At 30.5% G+C, this 19578-nt stretch overlaps 1 protein-coding gene across 2 annotated transcripts in view; it reads right to left on the bottom strand.

Annotated features, from left to right (window-relative positions):
* The window catches only part of LOC122635021, a 259765-nt gene that overhangs the window by 32398 nt on the left and 207789 nt on the right, over positions 1-19578 (bottom strand). For both annotated transcript variants that reach the window (XM_043824725.1, XM_043824726.1), the window contains exon 6: positions 13614-13747. In XM_043824725.1, coding sequence (XP_043680660.1) covers positions 13614-13747 — 134 coding nt within the window. The remainder of the gene's footprint in view (positions 1-13613; positions 13748-19578) is intronic.

Raw genomic sequence — 19578 nt, 5'->3', positions numbered from 1 at the left:
TTCTTTCTTCCTTTCTTCCTTTCTTTCTTTCTTTCTTTCTTTCTTTCTTTCTTTTTTTTTTTGTTTAAGTCTTTTGCGAATAACGTGGAAGGTTGAGAAAAATCTCATTTCAACGATGGAACGATTACGTTGGCTAATTCTTTTTTTCTTTTTTTTTTTTTTTGCTCTTCTTCTTCTTTATTTTTACGTCTGTCTTGCTCTTTTATCATTATGGTTTCTGTGAATAAAATTTTTTGATTTTTATTCAGGATTAGTTTTACATTGGGATTCGTTTCGTTTAATTCTAGTATTAACGATACTCTCGTATAAATGAGCAAGAGATTTTGTACTACTTAATTCAAATTAGAGGAATTATTGAAGATCTTTTGTTTAAATGAGCATTGAATTTTGGTAGAGCTTAAAAAACTGAATAGAGTTTGTGCATTACGATTTATGTTCTGTCGATTACTCGAACATACGAATCTTAAAGTTTCGTACCATTTATATCTAAATATATTTAAATCTAGTAAAATGATTATCTATTATATGATATATGATAATCCGATATATATGATATATAAAAATCTAAAATAAATCTATGAAAAAGGTATTACGTTTTGAATGCTAGATATAAATGAAACAATAATTGACAAACATGATAAATATTTTATAAGCAATTTCATTTTATCAAATAAAACGTACTTCGAAGTAGATGTTCTTGATCAAATTTTTTGAAAATACAATATCAAAGAAAAATCACATAAGATAGTCTGTCGAAGTCATTAACATTATTTTGAATATTTATATCAATAAGTAAATATTAATTTTATTTTATTCATTGACAAATAAGAAATATAAATTTGATATATGAAAACAAAAACTTTTTTTTTTTTTTGAAATTATACTTGCGACCGTTTCGACATTCTGTATGAAGAAGAAAAAAAAAGAAAAGAAAACGGGATAAAAAATATATACAAATTTCATTATTAAAAAGAAAAAAAAAATTTTTTTTCTTCTAATTGTCTAAAGAACTTGAATAACGTTTTATTTACATATAAATGCATAGTTGTAAAACAATTTCATATACATTCTAATGAAATTATTAATAAATAATATCAAATCGATTATTACGATGAAACTAAAACGAGTGTTATTTTAATTTAACGTACGTAAAAGAAAAAACATAGAAAATTACGAAAATTTATTGGCAAAATGCGAATCTATTACGGAAAGTAATCCGAATAATTATTCTCTTTTCAGAAAGATATGAACATGAAATTAAATGTCAAATATCTTCTTAAATAAATCTAAAATAAAATATCAAATGTCTTTCTATCAAACAGTTGTTTTCGTTTTAATCAATTATTGAAATAATTGAGTAAAACAAATTACAAACAGTTTATTTTTTTAAGTACCAATCAAACAATCGCCAAATGTGATAAAATTAGTTTTACATTTCGCGTTTATCGTTACAATGTTAATACATATATTACCGAGTAGCAATAATTTATATACATATATATATATATATATATATATATCATTTTATTCCTGCAATTTTCTTTTTTTTTTAAATCAACTTTTGAACAGAATGTCTCAATATTATTAATACAAAACTCTTAATATTAACTTTAGACCTGTACAATAATGTTTCATCAATCATCATTCTTTAAAGATGATCGATTAAACAAAGTATAATAATTAAAAAGATACAGGGTATCAAATTTCCAAACACCCTGCATTTAATAATATATAACAAACTACAACAGTAAACAATAATAACAAAAAGAAGAAGAGTAAGAAGAAGAAGAAGAAGAAAAAAAAAAAAGAAAATGAAAAACAAAAAAAAAAGAAAGAATCGTTCCACTTCGATTTCAATTCCAATTTTTTTTCGTAGTCGCTCTTAAAAGTGCTCGACACAAATTCGAGTTCAAAAATTGTGAAATTTTTCTTTAAATGGATCCTTTCCACTTTTCATTTGTAATTTTCCTCTCTCTTTTAACAAACGAGATATTCAACTGGGCCTTAATTTGTAATCACCCAGTATATATTGAAAATCCGGTCGATTGTGAGGGATGAGATAGTGAGGGGTAGAAGGAGGAGGAGGAAAATCAATGGCGCCGTTAGATGGAAATCCAACACGCGTTTTGCTACTTGTATTTTTTTTCCCTCTTTTTCTTTCTTTTTTTTTTCTTCTTCTTCTTTTTACTTTATTCTTTTTTCTTTCGACAAGTCGTACAATTCTTATCCGTCGCGTCCCTCTTAGTCCTTGTGTTCAGCTCTTGAATTCCTTATCGGAAAGCCGTAAAAATGTACAGTTTGTCTCGAGCTGTCGGCTAAAAGAAGAACGACAGGGAGAAAAAGCGTAAATTACTCAAAGGGCTTGTAAATTTCTTTTTCCGAGAACAATCGGTTCGATCTCTTTGCTCCTAACGAATCCTTGTTCCACCATTCGCGCTATGTATTATTAAAAGGAGGTGGAGTGAAGATGGGGAGAGAAGGGTAAGGTAAAGATGGAGGGGGTGGGAGTGAGAAAAAGAAAGAAAGAAAGAAAGAAAGAGAGAGAGGAGAAAGAATGGAAGGAGAAAAAGTAGGAAGGAAAGAAAATCAGACAAACAGACGATCATAACGCTTCGAGTCAGACATTCAAATCTTTTTCGTTCTTCTTTCGCTCGTTGAGAGTTAAATCGAAAATAAAAGGAAGAAGAAGAAGATGAAGAAGAAGAAGAAGAAGAATAAAAAAAAAAGAATAAGACAAGTGAAAAGTAGAAGAAAGAAAGAAAGAAAGATAGAAAATCAAGGGAACCAGACGATCCTCACAGTTACAATCGAAAGATATTCAAATCTCTTTTTCTACGTTCAACTTTCTACGTACGTATGTACGTTTAAGTCAAAAATCAAATGAAAAGAAAATGAAGATAGATAAATGGATGGATGGATTGATAGGGAGAAAAAAATCAGAGAAAGAAGCAGACGCTCGTAACGTAACGTAACGTAACGTAACGAGAAAGGATATTTAAATCCTTTTTACACGGTCTTGTACACGACCTGATATCGATTGAAAAACATCGCATATAAGAAGAAACAACGACGAAGAAAAAGAAAAAAAAAAAAAGAGAAAAGAAAAAGGATAAAGAAAGGTCGAAGAGTATAAGGGAAAAAACGGGAACGAAGGATATCCTCTCGAACGTCCCGAACAAGGCATTGAAATTTTTGCGTGATTTGCGAAATATCGCAAGTTCGAATTTGGAACGAACGTTTCGAGCGTTTGTCGTGGTGTACTTTCTTTCGTCCTTTGCCTTTCTCTCTCTCTCTCTCTCTCTCTCTCTCTCTCTCTTGCTTTATTTCTTTCTCTTCGTTTCTTTCTCTCTTTCTCTCTCTCTCTCTCCGTCACTTTTTCGGATTTTATACGGAAGAGATCAGAAAATTCTTACGAACTTTATGGATTCTCATCTTGGTAGTCGAACCTGTCGTGTGATATACGACCGACATTTCCCCCACCACTACTATTACTACTACTACTACTACTACTACACTACTACCACTACTACTACTACACTACTACAACCTAGTACTACTACTCTTCTAGTACTCCAAGCAAGGGAAATTGGTTATCTCGCGTTTGCGCGGAAATATTTCCACGTGAAAATTTCTCAGGTAAATTGGAGACGTCGGCGTCTGTTGGAAGACGATGACGACGACGAGGACGGGTGCAACCTAAATACAATTTAAATGAGATCGACTGAAATATTCACACGAATCTCGATGCATTTCTTGAAATCTTAACGAGAACTTGCTCGCTCGCGGCGACTGACATTCGTCAATTTATTATTGAACATTTCTCAGATTTCTTTTTTCGTCGATTGCCGATTGGAATTGGCTGCTTCGAAGTAAACGACGATTAGGAACTTGTTATTGGAATCGTGAGATCCATTTGGAAAAGAAATTGTTTCTTTATGATTATAAATGTTTAATGTATCGTTCTTACATATGTATATACATATATTTTTATATATGTACACACACACATATATATATATATATATATGTCTATATTATATATACGTATATATTAGCTGGAAATTTTATAGTTTATTTATTTATTTATTTATTTATGTTTTTTTTGATTTTTTGTTAATAATTGGACATTCGCGAGAAGTATTAAAAAAATAATGTTACCTTAAAACAGATAATATTTATGTATACTACATATTATTCTATTTTTATTTTTATTTTTTTTTTGTTAATAATTGGACATCCGCGAGAAGTATTAAAAAATAAAATAAAATGTTACCTTAAAACACGTTAATCGTTTTTTGTTCTTTTTCTTTTTTTTTTCGTTTGCTTTTTTTTTTTTGTTTTTTTGTTTTTTAAACATTATTTAAGCGAATAATTCAGGTATAATAATAATTCTTCCGAGAATATTTCTTGTTTTTCATTGAAAGTTTTACGAAGAAACTTGTAGCATGGCGTGACGGTGGTCGAGATTGTTACCTATAGAGAGGAGTGTTCGACCGAGTTGTTCAATGAGCCGTGACGAGCTCGTTCCTGAAATCTATCAGAGTCACGATTTGCACCATAATTTCGCCAAGAATTTCCCCAGGAATTTCTCGTAAAATTTCGGTTCGATCATTTTAACTGATTTCAACTCGAAGACGAATATAAGCAATAACCTTAAAAGTGATATACGATTTGTCGAACATAACATATAATACACGCGCGCATACACACACAGAAACACCCACGCAATATACACGTATAGATATGTGAGATCGTTTATAGAGTCACTCGAAAGAAATTTTCATTCTTATCTTAAATCCTAAAGTCCGAATAACTTTGAGCTAAGATATTTACTATAACGATAAAATTTTAGATACGAAGTGATAGAATATTTCGTTTTAAGTATGGCAGCAACGTAGCCCTTTACAGAATCGAGCGTTATCGTTTCTTTCATGATAACGAGTTCCTGAGTTTTCTGATTTCCCATACATACATACATACATACATACATACATACATACATACATACATACATACATACATATATACATAGTTTCGGTCACGTGCGAACCGTTTCAGGATTTCCAGAGATACTGGATGGAAGACAGAGTATAGAATAGTGCATAGTTACGTTCACATATATACATATGTATATATACACACACACACATACGCACGTACACACACACACACACACACACACACATATATACATATACTAAATGTATACCGATGTACAGTGCAAGAGCCATTACGGCGACATTTATGTCGGGAGTTTACACGATGTGAAGTGTGTACGTGTGGTATTGCCATGCAATATTGAATGAATCTAATGAAGAGTACGGTCAGCTCGTAGCCTCGGGTATTAATACTGCTTATCCAATTAGTTGATAATCTGTTGTACTTAAGCATAGGAGAGCCTATTAATAGGAATCGGTTAACATGTACTCTCCCTCTCTCTCTTCTCGTATCAATACTTGTACCAATGCTATTAAATCCCATTGAAATACATCGAAACCTAACAAATTTATAGAAACGCTAATGAGCTATTGATTCGATCGACTAACCTTTTGAAATATGATATACAATAGAGAAAGCAATCTTTGATGGTCTTAATGTTCATAGGTTATTTTATTATCGTCAGTCATCATCCCCTTGTTTCAAATACGATACGATACAATACGATATGAATCAATAGTCTGAACGATTTCTCTTCGTTCTCCTCCTTCTCCTCTTTTTTCTTAAATATTGCAAAAATCTATTAAAAGTCTCGTTATTCCTTCTAAGTGTTACACACTGACTATCCAAAAAGTTTCGAGACTGGATTAATTTTAATAAAAAATAGAGAAATGTTAAGATGGCGGTGTCAATGTAATGGTTCAAATGTTATATATAGTTTTCTCTCACTTCAATACGATGCACGGAATGCTTATACGTAAAAATCCTTCTTTGAGATGTTGTTCAACTCGTGTGGCTCACAGTGGCTTGAACGTCGATTATGTCGTCGAAGCGTTTGATCCTTCATGTGAATTTTTATTTCGAGGAAATCATTATCTTCACGTTTTTCAATTTTTTTTATTAATCCAGTGTTGGAACTTTTTGGACAGACGGTTTAACTTGTTTCTAAGAAAATTCAGGTTTCATTAACAATTATCGATTTATCTATGTAGTAGATAGTAGTTAGATATTGATCTTGTTAATTACAGAGAAACTATGGAGCGAAAGTAATATTCTGTAATAATGATTGACACATTACGTATATTAATAACGTTTACACTCGATCATACCTCTTTTCGCGATCGATAACTTTGTTAACACGTTTCCAGTAAAGCTATACTTTTTCTTTTTTTCTTTCGAATTTTATTCCTACAGATACTTTGATGTTTTGTATTAATTTAATAAATATGTCTGCGTGTACGGTCGGTGATACAAGCGACCTGAATGGAAAATTTATAACGTATATCATCGATGATACTGCACATGGCATGGTACATGTTAAATATGTTATATCTATATTTATTGCTTTTCAATAGATTTTTCAATATCTATATATATATATATATATATATATATATATGTATGTATGTATGTATGTATGTATGTATATATATATATATTCTATGTATACGTAATTTCTTTTTTTTGTTGTATTAAATTATAATAAATTGTATTAAATTATATATAAATTTTATGTAATAAAAATTAATGTGTGTGTGTATATAATTGAAACAAAAAAAGATATATATATATATATATATATATATATATATAAAATAGATGTAAAAAATACAATACAATAAATATATATAATATATATAACAAGAATATAATTAATATAAAAATATATATAATATAATGATATAACTAATATATATAATATATATATATAAATATATATGTAAATATATAATATAATAATATATATAATAAATATATATACATATATATATGTATGTATATGTATATATAGAAAGTAACTACGTTAGTTGTACATCATTAATATCGCTTTTTATATTCCCTCTCTCTCTCTCTCTCTCTCTCTCTCTCTGTCTCTCTCTCTCTCTCTGTCTGTCTCTCTCTCTCTCTCTCTCTCTCTCTCTCTCTCTCTCTCTCTCTCTTTCTCTCGATCCTCTCTCTTTCTCTACTTCTCATTTTAATTTCAACGATGGTTCAGAGTACGACAGCGAGTAAGGAATTAAAAGAAAATGAAAGTAATATCTAGTTTAGTGCTAATCCACCAAGATAACCAAGAATCGCAGATAGGACGTTGTAACCGAGAGAGATACAAAATAGAGAGGAGTAAAAAAAAAAAACCAGGAAGGAAATGTTACCCGTACAGAACGCGACCTATATGAACTATATATCTATACGTATAAAGCTCTATATATATATATATATATATATATATATATATATATATATAAAGCTTTTATCTCTCTCTCTCTCTCTCTCTCTCTCTCTCTCTCTCTCTCTCTCTCTCTCTCTCTCTCTCTCTCTCTTTCTCTCTCTGATTCTCTCTCTTTTTTTTACAGATACGAGTAAAAGGGGATGTCGGGTGGGAAAATGAAACGCGTTCCCGTGAAAACGCTTCGAATTTTCACAGTCGACGAAAACACGATCAGAGTTTGTCCTCTCTGTAAAGAGTGCTCTCTTCCTCTCCCTTTTTTCAGTCACACTCCTCTTCTCCTATCCTTTTCTATCTTTCCTCTTCGTAGGTACACATGCACTTACGCCTTTCTATCCGCATAAGATTTTTCTCGTTTTCTTTTCCAACCTCCCCTTCTTACCCCACCATTCTCAAACCCCCATCCAACCACTCGCGTTACTCTCTTTTTCTTTCTCTTTAATTCTCCTCGTTGTTCTTCTTTCCTTTTTCTTTTTTCTTTTTCTTCTGCCTTTCTTTCTTTCTTTCTTTCTTTCTTTCTTTCTTTCTTTCTTTTTTCGTTTTTTTTCTTTTTTTTTTTTTCTTTTCTCCCTTGACCGTCTTACTCGCGAAAGTGTAATCGAGATTAGAATTTTTCAATTAAGAGTAGAGATATGTAAGTAATAAGAATTTTGATAAGATTATAAAAAGAAATGATTCTGTTACGTATATATATAGTGTGTGTGTGTGTGTGTGTGTGTGTGTGTGTGTGTGTGTGTGTGTGTGTGTGTGTGTGTGTGTGTGTGTGTAGTAGTGAAACTTTTGTCGTGCAATTTTTTTTGTATATCTTCTTCTTTTTCGTTTCTTTCTTTTCTTTTTTTTTTTTTTAATTTTATTTCATTCGACAGTTATGAAATTAATTATATTAAGTCATATTCGAAGTTTTGTAATATTCATTTTTTTTATAGATAGTTGAAATGTATAGTATAATTATATAATAGTATAAGTTATATTATAGTATTACTTTTTTTATTACTTTTTTTCTCTCTTCTTTTGGTATTACTGATATAATATTAATATAATTATTATAGTATTACTATATTCTATATATATATATATATATATATATATATATATATATATATAATCAGTACTTTCATTAAGCAATTGGTATATTAGTAATTAGTATATTGCTAATACAAATATTAATATTAGCAATCTACTAATTACTCTACTAACACTAATAATACTACTACTTAATAATATATACATATACATATATATATGCATATATATATATATATATATATATATATATATATATATATAGGGTAATCCAATGCATTTTATGAATAAACTATAGTAATATTTCATATTACTTACATCGTGGTACTTTGCTACTATAATTTTCATATTACGTAATAATTTTCATTTAGACATGACAAAGAATTATTATATAGAATTAATCACTTTCACACACACACACACACACACACACACACACACACATACATCTTGTAATATCATGAAATATCATACAGGCAAGTAAGTCAAAAATATATATAAATACATATAAGCACGCATATACCCATTCACATATACCCATTCACACACAGAGATATTCGACACAAATGGTATATTATTTTCCAACGACGATGAAACACAACGTACGCTTTCGAACATTCCTGTAATTAAACTAATGTCAGACAACGAGGTGGTGGGAGGTCAAATGATGAGGGGATGAGGTGATAGGAGAGAGGTGCTAGCTGTTGGATGGTTCAGGCATTCTGCTACACGTTACGTTACGTTACGTTACGTTACGTTACGTTACGTTACGTTACATATCAGCTGCCATGTTATTTATTCGTCGGTCTCTCGGTGGCATTGGAGCTGGCACAAGGATTCCCGCGGGCCGAACGGAATGTTCGTCCTAGAATAGCCCCCAGCAACGCGTTCTCGAAACTACCAACGCACACGAATCATATATATATATATATATATATATATATATATATATATATGTACAGATACATTTTATATATATATTTCATATATATATATATGTATGTATGTGTATATGTATGTATAATACGGCATATATACGACTCCCATGAGTTCATTCGAGGATATATGTATGATACATATACATATGTTATTTCTTTATATGTGTCTCTTTCTCTCTCTCTCTCTCTCTCTCTATATATATATATATATGTGTCTATATACATATATAAGTTCTATAAGACGAAAGGAAGACGCAGTCTCTAGAGGCTTAGCCGCAAGTGTCGAAGACAATTTTCTCGTCTTTCTATCCACGATCGTAGACATTTCAACCATATACTCGTTTTCTTTTCCATCGGTCTTTTTTTGTTCTTTTTTTCTTTTTGTTTATTTTCTTTTATTTTCTTTTCTTCTTCTTTTTTTTTCTTTTTGTTCAATTTTTGTTTTGTTACCTTTTCGATTTACTACGTATTATACGTGTTCTATATCGATATATACACGTGGGAAATGTTAGCTCGATGATCGTGTATGAGTTTTTTCACGACCTGTTTCTTGGATATATGAAGAAGATCGTGTATCGTGTCTCTTTATCGTTGGTAATATCATTCCAGTTTTGAGACGTGTGTAATCATTAAAAAAAAAAAAAAAAAAAAAGAAAAAAAAAGAAAATACCGTTTTGAATATATCATCATTTATTGTAAAATAAGTGGGAATTAAAATTTATTTCATTTTTTTTTTCTAATATTAATTATTTAAGAATTGACTTATTCCTTTTTTTCTCTTTCAATTGGATATTTTGTTATTAGAAATATGTTTTTATATTTAAAGAATTTTTTTTTATATGCGATTGAAATGATACTATTATTATTACAATTTTTAATTATATAACATTATGATATATATATATATACATATTTTTTAATTATTTGAAGTATGTTTACGTTTAATTGACATCAAGTTTCTAATTAAATCATTTATTTAAATTATCATTAATTATTTATAGAATTCAGAAACAAATATTTGTTATTTATTAAATAAATATTAGTCAACGTTATTATGATATTACACATATCATACATCATACTTGAATAATAGTAACAGTTTCACGTTATACCTACCTTCTTCCTATCGTTGTAATTAACACGATATGATACATACATTATGTTACATGGTTATAATCCACGTTCTGCATACATGTAACGCTCATTGGATGAGTCGATCGTGCGGACAATTGTAATGTAGAACCAATATATGTTGTGCGGTCAATCGATAACTTGCATAACTGATTGTTGTTCAATAATTACACACACACACACACACACACATATTTATATACATATACATATATATATATATATATATAGACATATTCAAAATATCGATTAATTACGAGATACTAATCGTAATAATTAATGATCCATTATGAATTAAATAAAACCTTAATAATTTTATCTAAAATTTGTTCGTAAGAAAATAAAAAAAAAAAAAATTAAAAAGAAAAGAAAAAGAATAAAATAAACAAACGAAGAGAAGCAAAACAAATTAGCAAGAAGGGAGAAGAAAAATTTCAATTTACATTAAACGTACGTTGGTTCGTTCGTTCATTCGTTCGTTCGTTCGTTCGTTCGTTCGTTCGTTCGTTCGTTCGTAAGAGATAAAAGTGACACGTGCGTTCAAACAGAAGTCAAAGCGAGCGAATCGAAACGAAAGGAAACGAAAAAAAAGAGTATATGTATATATGTGAGAAAGAAAGAGAAATACAGATAGATAGATAGAAAGAGAAAGACAGAGAAAGAGAGAGAGAGAGAGAGAGAGAGAGAGAGAGAGAGAGGCTAACTCCTCTCGATACTTTATAGGCGAGAAACTTTAACGCCGACTCCGCGAGAGTTTTCAGGAACGAATAAAAGTAGAAAAAGAAAAAGAAGAAGACGGAGAAAGAAAAAAAGTAAAAAGGAAAAGAAATAAAAAAAAACACACACACACCGAAAGAAAAAGAAAAAAAAAGAAAAGAAAAGAAAAGAAAAAGCACGAGAAGGGAAAGAAGTAACGAGACTTTGGTTTACAGCGATAGATCTCACGACTGAGAACTTTTATACGTGATTTCGCTTTCCCTTTTGCTCGTCGACCTTTTCTCTCTCTCTCTCTCTCTCTCTCTCTCTCTCTCTCTCTCTCTCTTTCTTTCTTTCTATCACCCTTCCAGATAGCTTTAGGATCGATAAAAGAAAAAAAAAAAGAAGAAGGAAAAAAAGAAGAAGAAAAAGACAAGAAACTCGTACGGAGATTTTTCTTTCCGATAACTATTATGCTATACTACCATCTACTTCCACCCCTCTCTCCTCTTAGTCCACCCCCTTTTTGGATTGAAGGTCTCTCTCTCTCTCTCTCTCTCTCTCTAGGAAATTTCTCGCGGGGGTTTAACTGAGCTGAGATTATTTTGCATGAGTAAAGCAAACGCCCTTGTATTTTAAGTTGATGGCCTAGCGGATGAGATTCGCCTTGGGCTGGCATTCTTCGGCTAGAAAGGAGGAAAGAGGATTTCGCCGTTGACGATCAACTGAACGCTGAAATCTAATTTTCTTGCCGAGGAACGAGCTTTTAGGAAAATCGAAGATCGTTCTATTGCTGTATATGTATGTATAGTGTTTAGTTGTATGTATGTGCGAGCGTATATGAATGTGTAAGGGGATATGTGTGTTTGTAGGGGATGTGTATGTGTGTGTGTGAAGGGACATTTTTATGAAAAGGATAAAAGTTAGAAGAAAAAGAGAAATTAATGCAATTTGCATTGGGATATGAAATTTTTCTTGTGTTAGGATGATGATTAATATTAATCATTATCGATGTATATATATATATATATATATATATATATATATATATATATATAATATAATATAATGTATATAATATATTTGTTATATATAATTGATATTAATATATTTATTATATAAAACTTATATATATATATACTATATAATATAAAATAATATATAATATATATATATATTCGACGAATTAATATTTAGAGAGAATATCAATTGCTATCGTTTTTAGAATAATAATTTTAGAATAGAGTTGAAAATTTGTTTTTGAAACAACTGAGTATGTAAACATTATTGATTTATCATTAATATTATATATATATATATATATATATATATATGTATATAGATGTATGTATTAGAAAAATTAATATTGATAGAGAGAATATCGATTGCTATCGTTTCTGGAATAGTTAAAAAATTTTTTTTTTGAAACGAATGAGTATATAAAGATTATTGATTTATCACATCAGATTTTACATTTAATTGATTATTATTATTATTATTATTATTATTATTATTATTATTATTATTTTATTATTATTGTTATCATCTTTCGAAGGACGAAGTTGATTTCGTTCGTTAGATAATATCGATTGCACGATAATATCGTTTCTGCATAAGATAGATTTATAAGATAAAAATGAGAGAAATCTAAAGTTGAATTGAGTAAATATTATACATACTCATGTGTTATTATAACTTTTATAATATCAATTATTATTATAAAGCAAAAGAGATCTTACATAACGCCGAAATGAAGATCGATAAGGAAGTATCGATTACTCAATCTTTTTTTTTTTTTTTTCATTTTTTTTTCTTTTTTTTCCCAGGACAAATTTCCAAAAAGTAAATGAGTTAAAATTATTCTACGATAAAATCGCGTTAGGACGCAACGTTTAATACGATTATCGATTATTGTCGAAGGATGTATCTCGATAAAAAAAAAAAAAAAAAAAAAAAAAAAAAAAAAAAAAAAAAAAAAAAAAAAAAAAGAACAAGGAACGAGAGAGAAAAAAAAGATAAAAAATTGAAATCAATAGAAAATATCGTTTACCTCGGTTCTTAATAGAAATGTACGTTTGTTAAAGACGTGAGAGAAATTGAAAGAGTATTAAATTGAGGCTGTAAAACTTTTTCGAAGATAAGTTTGCCGTTGTTCAAAAGTGTACGATATATATATATATATATATATATATATATATATATATATATTTTTTTGATAGATCGGTCGTTTCCAATCGGAAGGAAGAAAAGTCGATATCCGATCGTTAAGAAACCTTTCTCGATCGTTTCATGAAACGATCGAACTTGAGTATCGAAGAAAAATAGATGGCTATTTTTAGATGTATATATACATAACAGACATATATAACACACGTATACGCGAGTATGTATGTGCGTATACTCATATACACGTGTACAGGAAAGAATCGTAAATACTTTACCGTTTCTCCATTGATGGTCCAGCGGAGATCGGCTTTTGGTATCGAAGGCCAGGCCGTACAGTTGGCAGTCACGTTTTCGCCAACGGCGTAGTGCTCGGATAAGCCCGTGATTTCCGGTCCTCGTTCCGGAAGAGCTGGAAACGTAAATTCAACGCTGAATGGTACGTGAAAGTTATAACTTTCGAGTGTCTACGGTAACGTCCATGTATTTCATATGTCGTTGCTTTTCTACGATATACATACATATATATATATATATATATATATATGTATGTATATAGTAAGCTATACGAGATTGATACATTGAGAATCGTATTTAACACATCATCGAAGGATAAAATTTGATGAAAAATTTTATTTCTCCTTTTATTATCGATATATCTCTATTGTTCGATGTTATATCAATTTATATAGGTATATATAAGGTAAGGAGATGTAGGTATACGTGTGTGTGTGTGTGTGTGTGTGTGTGTGTGTAGAGAGAGAGATACACGTAAGATAATTCGAATATTTCATATATTCATTTTAATCATACATTTAATTTAATAATTTTCTCATATAAATTTTCCTCCGGTATTATCGAATCAAATTGAAACAACGTGAATCTGAAAAGGAGAAATTTCATTTTTTTCCTTGTTTAACGTGTTCATTCGATCAGATAAAAAAGAAGAAAAGGAAAAAAAAGAAAAAAGAGAAAATCCAAAATCGAAAATCGAAAACGAATTTCTAGGAAAATCTATTCATTTCAGAAATCTATCTACGCGTATATCTGTATAATAATTTTCGATCAAATAATTCAGATTTTACGAGATATTTTATACGTGATATCAATCGTGTTCATTTTTATTTATTTATTTATTTATTTTCCTCTCTCCTCCTACTCCTCCTCCTCCTCCCAGCGATACCATTTCCGATAATTAATTAATCCGTATTAATGTAGAAAAAATCGCGAATCGGCTCGACCCGTGATTTTTATGACAATATTGGAATTATTATCATTTTTTCTGTTTTCTCTGTTTTTCTTTTCTTTCTCTTTTTTTTTTTTTATAATTCTCTTCATTTATCCTCCCTTTTTTTTATTCTTTTCTCATTTTTATTCTAGCAGTCGTTTACGATCACGTTATGGCTGTCAATGGCCGTGTACCTCCACTTGTAATCGATGATCAAGTTTATCAGACTGCCGCCGGCGTCCCTCGCTCTGCGTTCGATGTCTCTAATAGCGTTAATTGGTACACCGGATTATGAGAGACATTCGCGTTCAGCCTGGCGCGACCGAATGCTCAATTAAACATCCGCCCTGTTGTCCAAGCACTTACTCACATCCATATATATATACATATATATATATATACATTTTATATATATATATGTGTATATATATATGTAAAGTGCACGAGAGAGAGAGAGAGAGAGAGAGAGAGAGAAGAGATCGATTTAGCTAGTTCTCTCTCTCTCTTTCTCTCTATCGAAATTGATCCATTAATGCATCTCACAGACCGATATTTCATTCGACAACGATATTAGATTTTGCGATCTCGAAAGTTTTTATGATCTTTGAAAGTTTTCAACAGTTTTCTCTGGTTAGAAATCGCAGGGTTACATTGCTACCTAAATAATTCAGTGTTCTCGTTATTTACAAGTGTATAGGAGACACGTTCGAGTACGCTTTGTATTTGTACGTAGGTAGGTAGGTAGCTAGGTAGTTAGGTAGCTACGTAGGTAGATACGTATATCTATCCTACGTAGGTTACATATACGAATACGAATCGTAGCGTGTTCCAAATTCATGATTGTGTTCCAACTCGGGAATGGAGTTTGCGGATTGAATCGCCGATTTACAAAAGGTTATGCATCGAATTTTTCTCCGAGAAAATAAAACGCGACTACTACCAGGATGCGTTACAAATCTCGCGGTAACGCGAAATATCCGCGTTCTATAAATGTTTTCGCAGATACAAATACGATCTATATTCTATCAAATCAAGATAAAATTGTATATTATCAAAATAGTCTTTATATCGTTTGATAACAACAAGATATTTCTATTTACGTTTACGAAATTATTAAATTATTCGTATTAAGAATCAATATTCGTCGATTCGAGATGATATTTCATTGTCTTTTATTTTATTAATCGATATGAAAAGAAAATAACGATTCAATTAATAGTTCCTATCTTGAGATTTTTTCATTTCTGGCTGCAAATAAAATCCCGAAAAATAAGTTATCATAGATTAGAATCACTACGGGCTTCTTAGAACAAAATAATCACTTCTCGCTTAAAACGAAATCTTAGTTAGGTTGATTCTTTAAGATTTAACAACGATTCCTCGCGTTAATTGTTCGAAAATGTCGATTCTTCTTTTTTTCTTCAGTTATTTAATAAAAAAAAAAGGGAACGAAAGAAAGAAAGAAAGAAAAAAAAACAAGGCCAGAAAAAACAAACAAAATAAATAAACAATCCCATGAATGATAGAAAGTGATTCGTTCGCGTTTCGATGGATCGTACGGAAAGAAAAGAAAATTAAATGCAGTTTCGTAGAAAATTATAAAAAACGGAAGAAAAGGAAAAAAGAAAAACAGAGCGGACCAATAAGCAAATCTCCCGAGACAAATTAAATTGTTATTCGTTTGACGGATTTAATCGAGATCGTTATATACAATAATAAATAGACAAGTAAGTAAATAAGTAAGTAAGTAAGTAAGTAAGTAAGTAAGTAAGTAAGTATTTAAGTACCTAAGTACGTAAGGGGATTAAAGGCATATTCGTGTTGCAAATCACGTTTAGCATTAGACTCGCGTAATCTTTCAGTACGATTTTGGTAGGTCAAGCGAGGATATACGTACGATACGCGATGGCGGCTCGAAACATGCCGAAGGGTTTTCGCTTTAAAATGTGGGAAGCTTTCGTTGTATATGTATGGATGTAGGTATACGTATCCGTATTACGTATGTACGTGTGTGTACGTGCGAGTAACGTTACGAGAAGGGATGATATCTCGCTAAAGGAAGTTTATTTCCTCGACGATTGTACGGGCTTGTAGGAGCTAGTGGATTTGCGGAATGGCGGCCAGCAGAAAGCCATGGTTGGGCCGGAAGGTAACGCTGTAAAACAAGACTCTCTCTCTCTCTCTCTTCTGTTTCTCTCTCTCTCTCTGTCTCTCTCTCTGTCTCTCTCTTGCACTTACGGTCGCACTTGTAGTCAATGTTGAGGGTACCAGCCACAAAACGGAGGATACATATAGAGAGCGACAAATTTAACCGACGGTCCTTCGTGGTTTACGGATTTCGCTGGACTTTCCTATTTTCAAAGAGACTTACTAGCAACGTTTCGCCTGGTGCTATTACCGTTACTAATTTTCGCTTCTCTTGATTCGAATTTCTGGAAAATTGTAAAATAGGAATACGTGCGTTCGGGGAGCTATTACGTTGGCACTCGTTATGTGTGTGTGTGTGTTCGAAGAAATTATTTAAGAAAATTACACGACCTAAATTGCACAGGTAATGCTTCATTCCTTCGCTCGTACTCTTTGATATTCGTTTAAACGCTTCGTACACGCTTCGTGCATATTTAATTTTTATTTGAACCTCTTGTTCGCAATGATTTTCACATACTTCTATTAAGATTTTTGATTTTCGTCTTTGGCTCAACTTTTAAATTCAATTTTTTATTTATTATAAGAAAGCATAAAGAATTGTTATTCTTTATTCGTATCTGTAGCAAATCTTCGATGTATTTTATTATATCGAAATATTTTTTTTTTTCTTTTTTTGTAGACGAAAACCAAATTTTAGATGAAGCGTTACGGTTTAGTTGATAATATTATCCCCTGATCTCTATTTTATATTAGTTGTGTTCATTTATATTAGACGACTTATGTATATTTTGCTTACGTTATTTAATTTATCTTAGATTATTTCAGATTATATTTATTCGATCTTACGATTAATTATATACTTATCCAAAAACGATTGATTTTTATATCGATAAATTACGATTTTTAAGATCGACTTTGATCCTTCTCATTTATTTCTTTCTCTTTTTTGCGATTTATTATTATTCGATTATTATTTAATTCATAAAGTACATTGTATAGATGTATATAGAACAACGTTAGAGCTTTGTATTCATATAAGATCGAAGCTCTCTTCGTAGTATAAAAATAGGTTAACACGATGCGTAAACGTTCGATCCTTCTTCTCTAGAACAATTTTCCACCCCGATATTTATGGAGCGCATTTATGAAGCTCTCTACGTAAGCTCCGGATCGTTGGTTCCCCTTTAATTCGATTCACAGAGCCTCTCTTATGAGTGCTTCGCATAAGGGATGTTCATAAATCCGAACGGGGTATTTCTCCTTAATGTTCTTCCATATTACTGTGCTTCTCGTTACCACATTGTCCCTTATTAAATAGTATTCGAATATTTAAAAAAAAGAAAAAAAAAACAACAACAACAACAACAAATGGTTTACCTGTACTCGATCAATAGAATTGTTCAAATAAAAATCGTATTAACAATTTATCAATTTAAATTCGAAATTATTAAACGAAAGATATATACTTCGATGGTAAATTATAAAAATGTGAGTGTTTTATATTCGTCGATGTTACGATGTAAATCCTTCCCTTTTTACGTTGTTTTTTGCTTTTTTTGTTTGTTTGTTTGTTTGTTTGTTTGTTTGTTTTCATAAAGAATAAAATTTAGCAGAAGGTATCGACGAGACCGATTGAAAATTGACAAAATTGAAATTTTACCTTAGAATTTTTATTGAACAATTTATATTTCAAAGTGTATGGTACAGGTAAACGATATAGTTGTACGCACACGCGCATAAAGCGCGTCCTATCGATATTCCGGCATAGACTTTCGATATCGTAAATATTCATGGAGGAGGAAGTGGGAGGGTGGGAGGGTGGAGAGATCATAAATATTCATTCGCGGTAACATTCAAAGAGAATCGTTTAAAAGAAGGAAAAACTAAGAGTAACTACGTCTAGGAACGTCTGCTAAAAAGATATCTCTTCTTTCGTTTCGGTTTACCTTTCGGTATTGAAAAAGCCAAAGATTTTTATAAGATTCTTTTTCTCGGTCACGTAAGAAATGTTTTCGGTAAAACGAAAATCCTTTCGTTGAATTTCAGTCGTCGCGAGAAAAAAAGAGAGAGATGTTCTTTCGAATTATATCCAAACATCGTTCGATCTTCCTTTCTCGTTCTGTTTCTTGCACGTGATGCGCTTGCATCTCTTGTTATTACTGTTATTTTTATTTTTATTATTTCCTTTTTTTTTTTTTTTTCTTTCTTTTCGTTCATTGGTGTCCTAACGTTCTTTTTTCCTTTTTTTTTTCTTCTTCTTTTTCTTTTTTATGTATTAAAGAGTAAAGAGAAAAAGGAAATAAAGTATACGTATCGTTTCTCATAGTTTATTCTGCGAAAGATATGACATTTCGTAATAAAAAATTTTTATGAAATGATATCCTATAAAAAAAAAATAAACAAAACAGAAACAAGAGAGAGAAGTAAAACACGTGTCGAATCGCGCCCGACGTAAAAGTATTTTTGAAGATGATAAAAAATTCATGTCGAGTCAGACTCGACATATAGAGGCTCCTGTAACAATGTCCTTTCTTTTTATACATGTTTCAAAAAATATATATAATAATTAATTATTTCGACTTGGATTTCAATTTGAGCAAACTATAAACAATAATATATATATATATATATATATATATATATATATATAATAATAAGTAATTGTTTCGAAAAAAAATAAAAAATCTCTTAATCCTATTCGAACGTATCCGATTAAAATAAAAAAAAAAGAATCAATTATCTCTATCCATAATCAAAATATAAATTAAAGAGATCATCGGATCGATCGAACTTTTCCTTTTCTTTATTTCCTTTCTTCATTCTTTCATCGATCCAAGAACAATATTCAATCGTCTCGAAAATGATGA

Source organism: Vespula pensylvanica, chromosome 17 (assembly GCF_014466175.1).
Source record: "Vespula pensylvanica isolate Volc-1 chromosome 17, ASM1446617v1, whole genome shotgun sequence".
NCBI lineage: Eukaryota > Metazoa > Arthropoda > Insecta > Hymenoptera > Vespidae > Vespula > Vespula pensylvanica.
The sequence above is the reverse complement of the archived record's forward strand: the minus strand, read 5'-3'. Positions and strand labels throughout refer to the sequence as shown.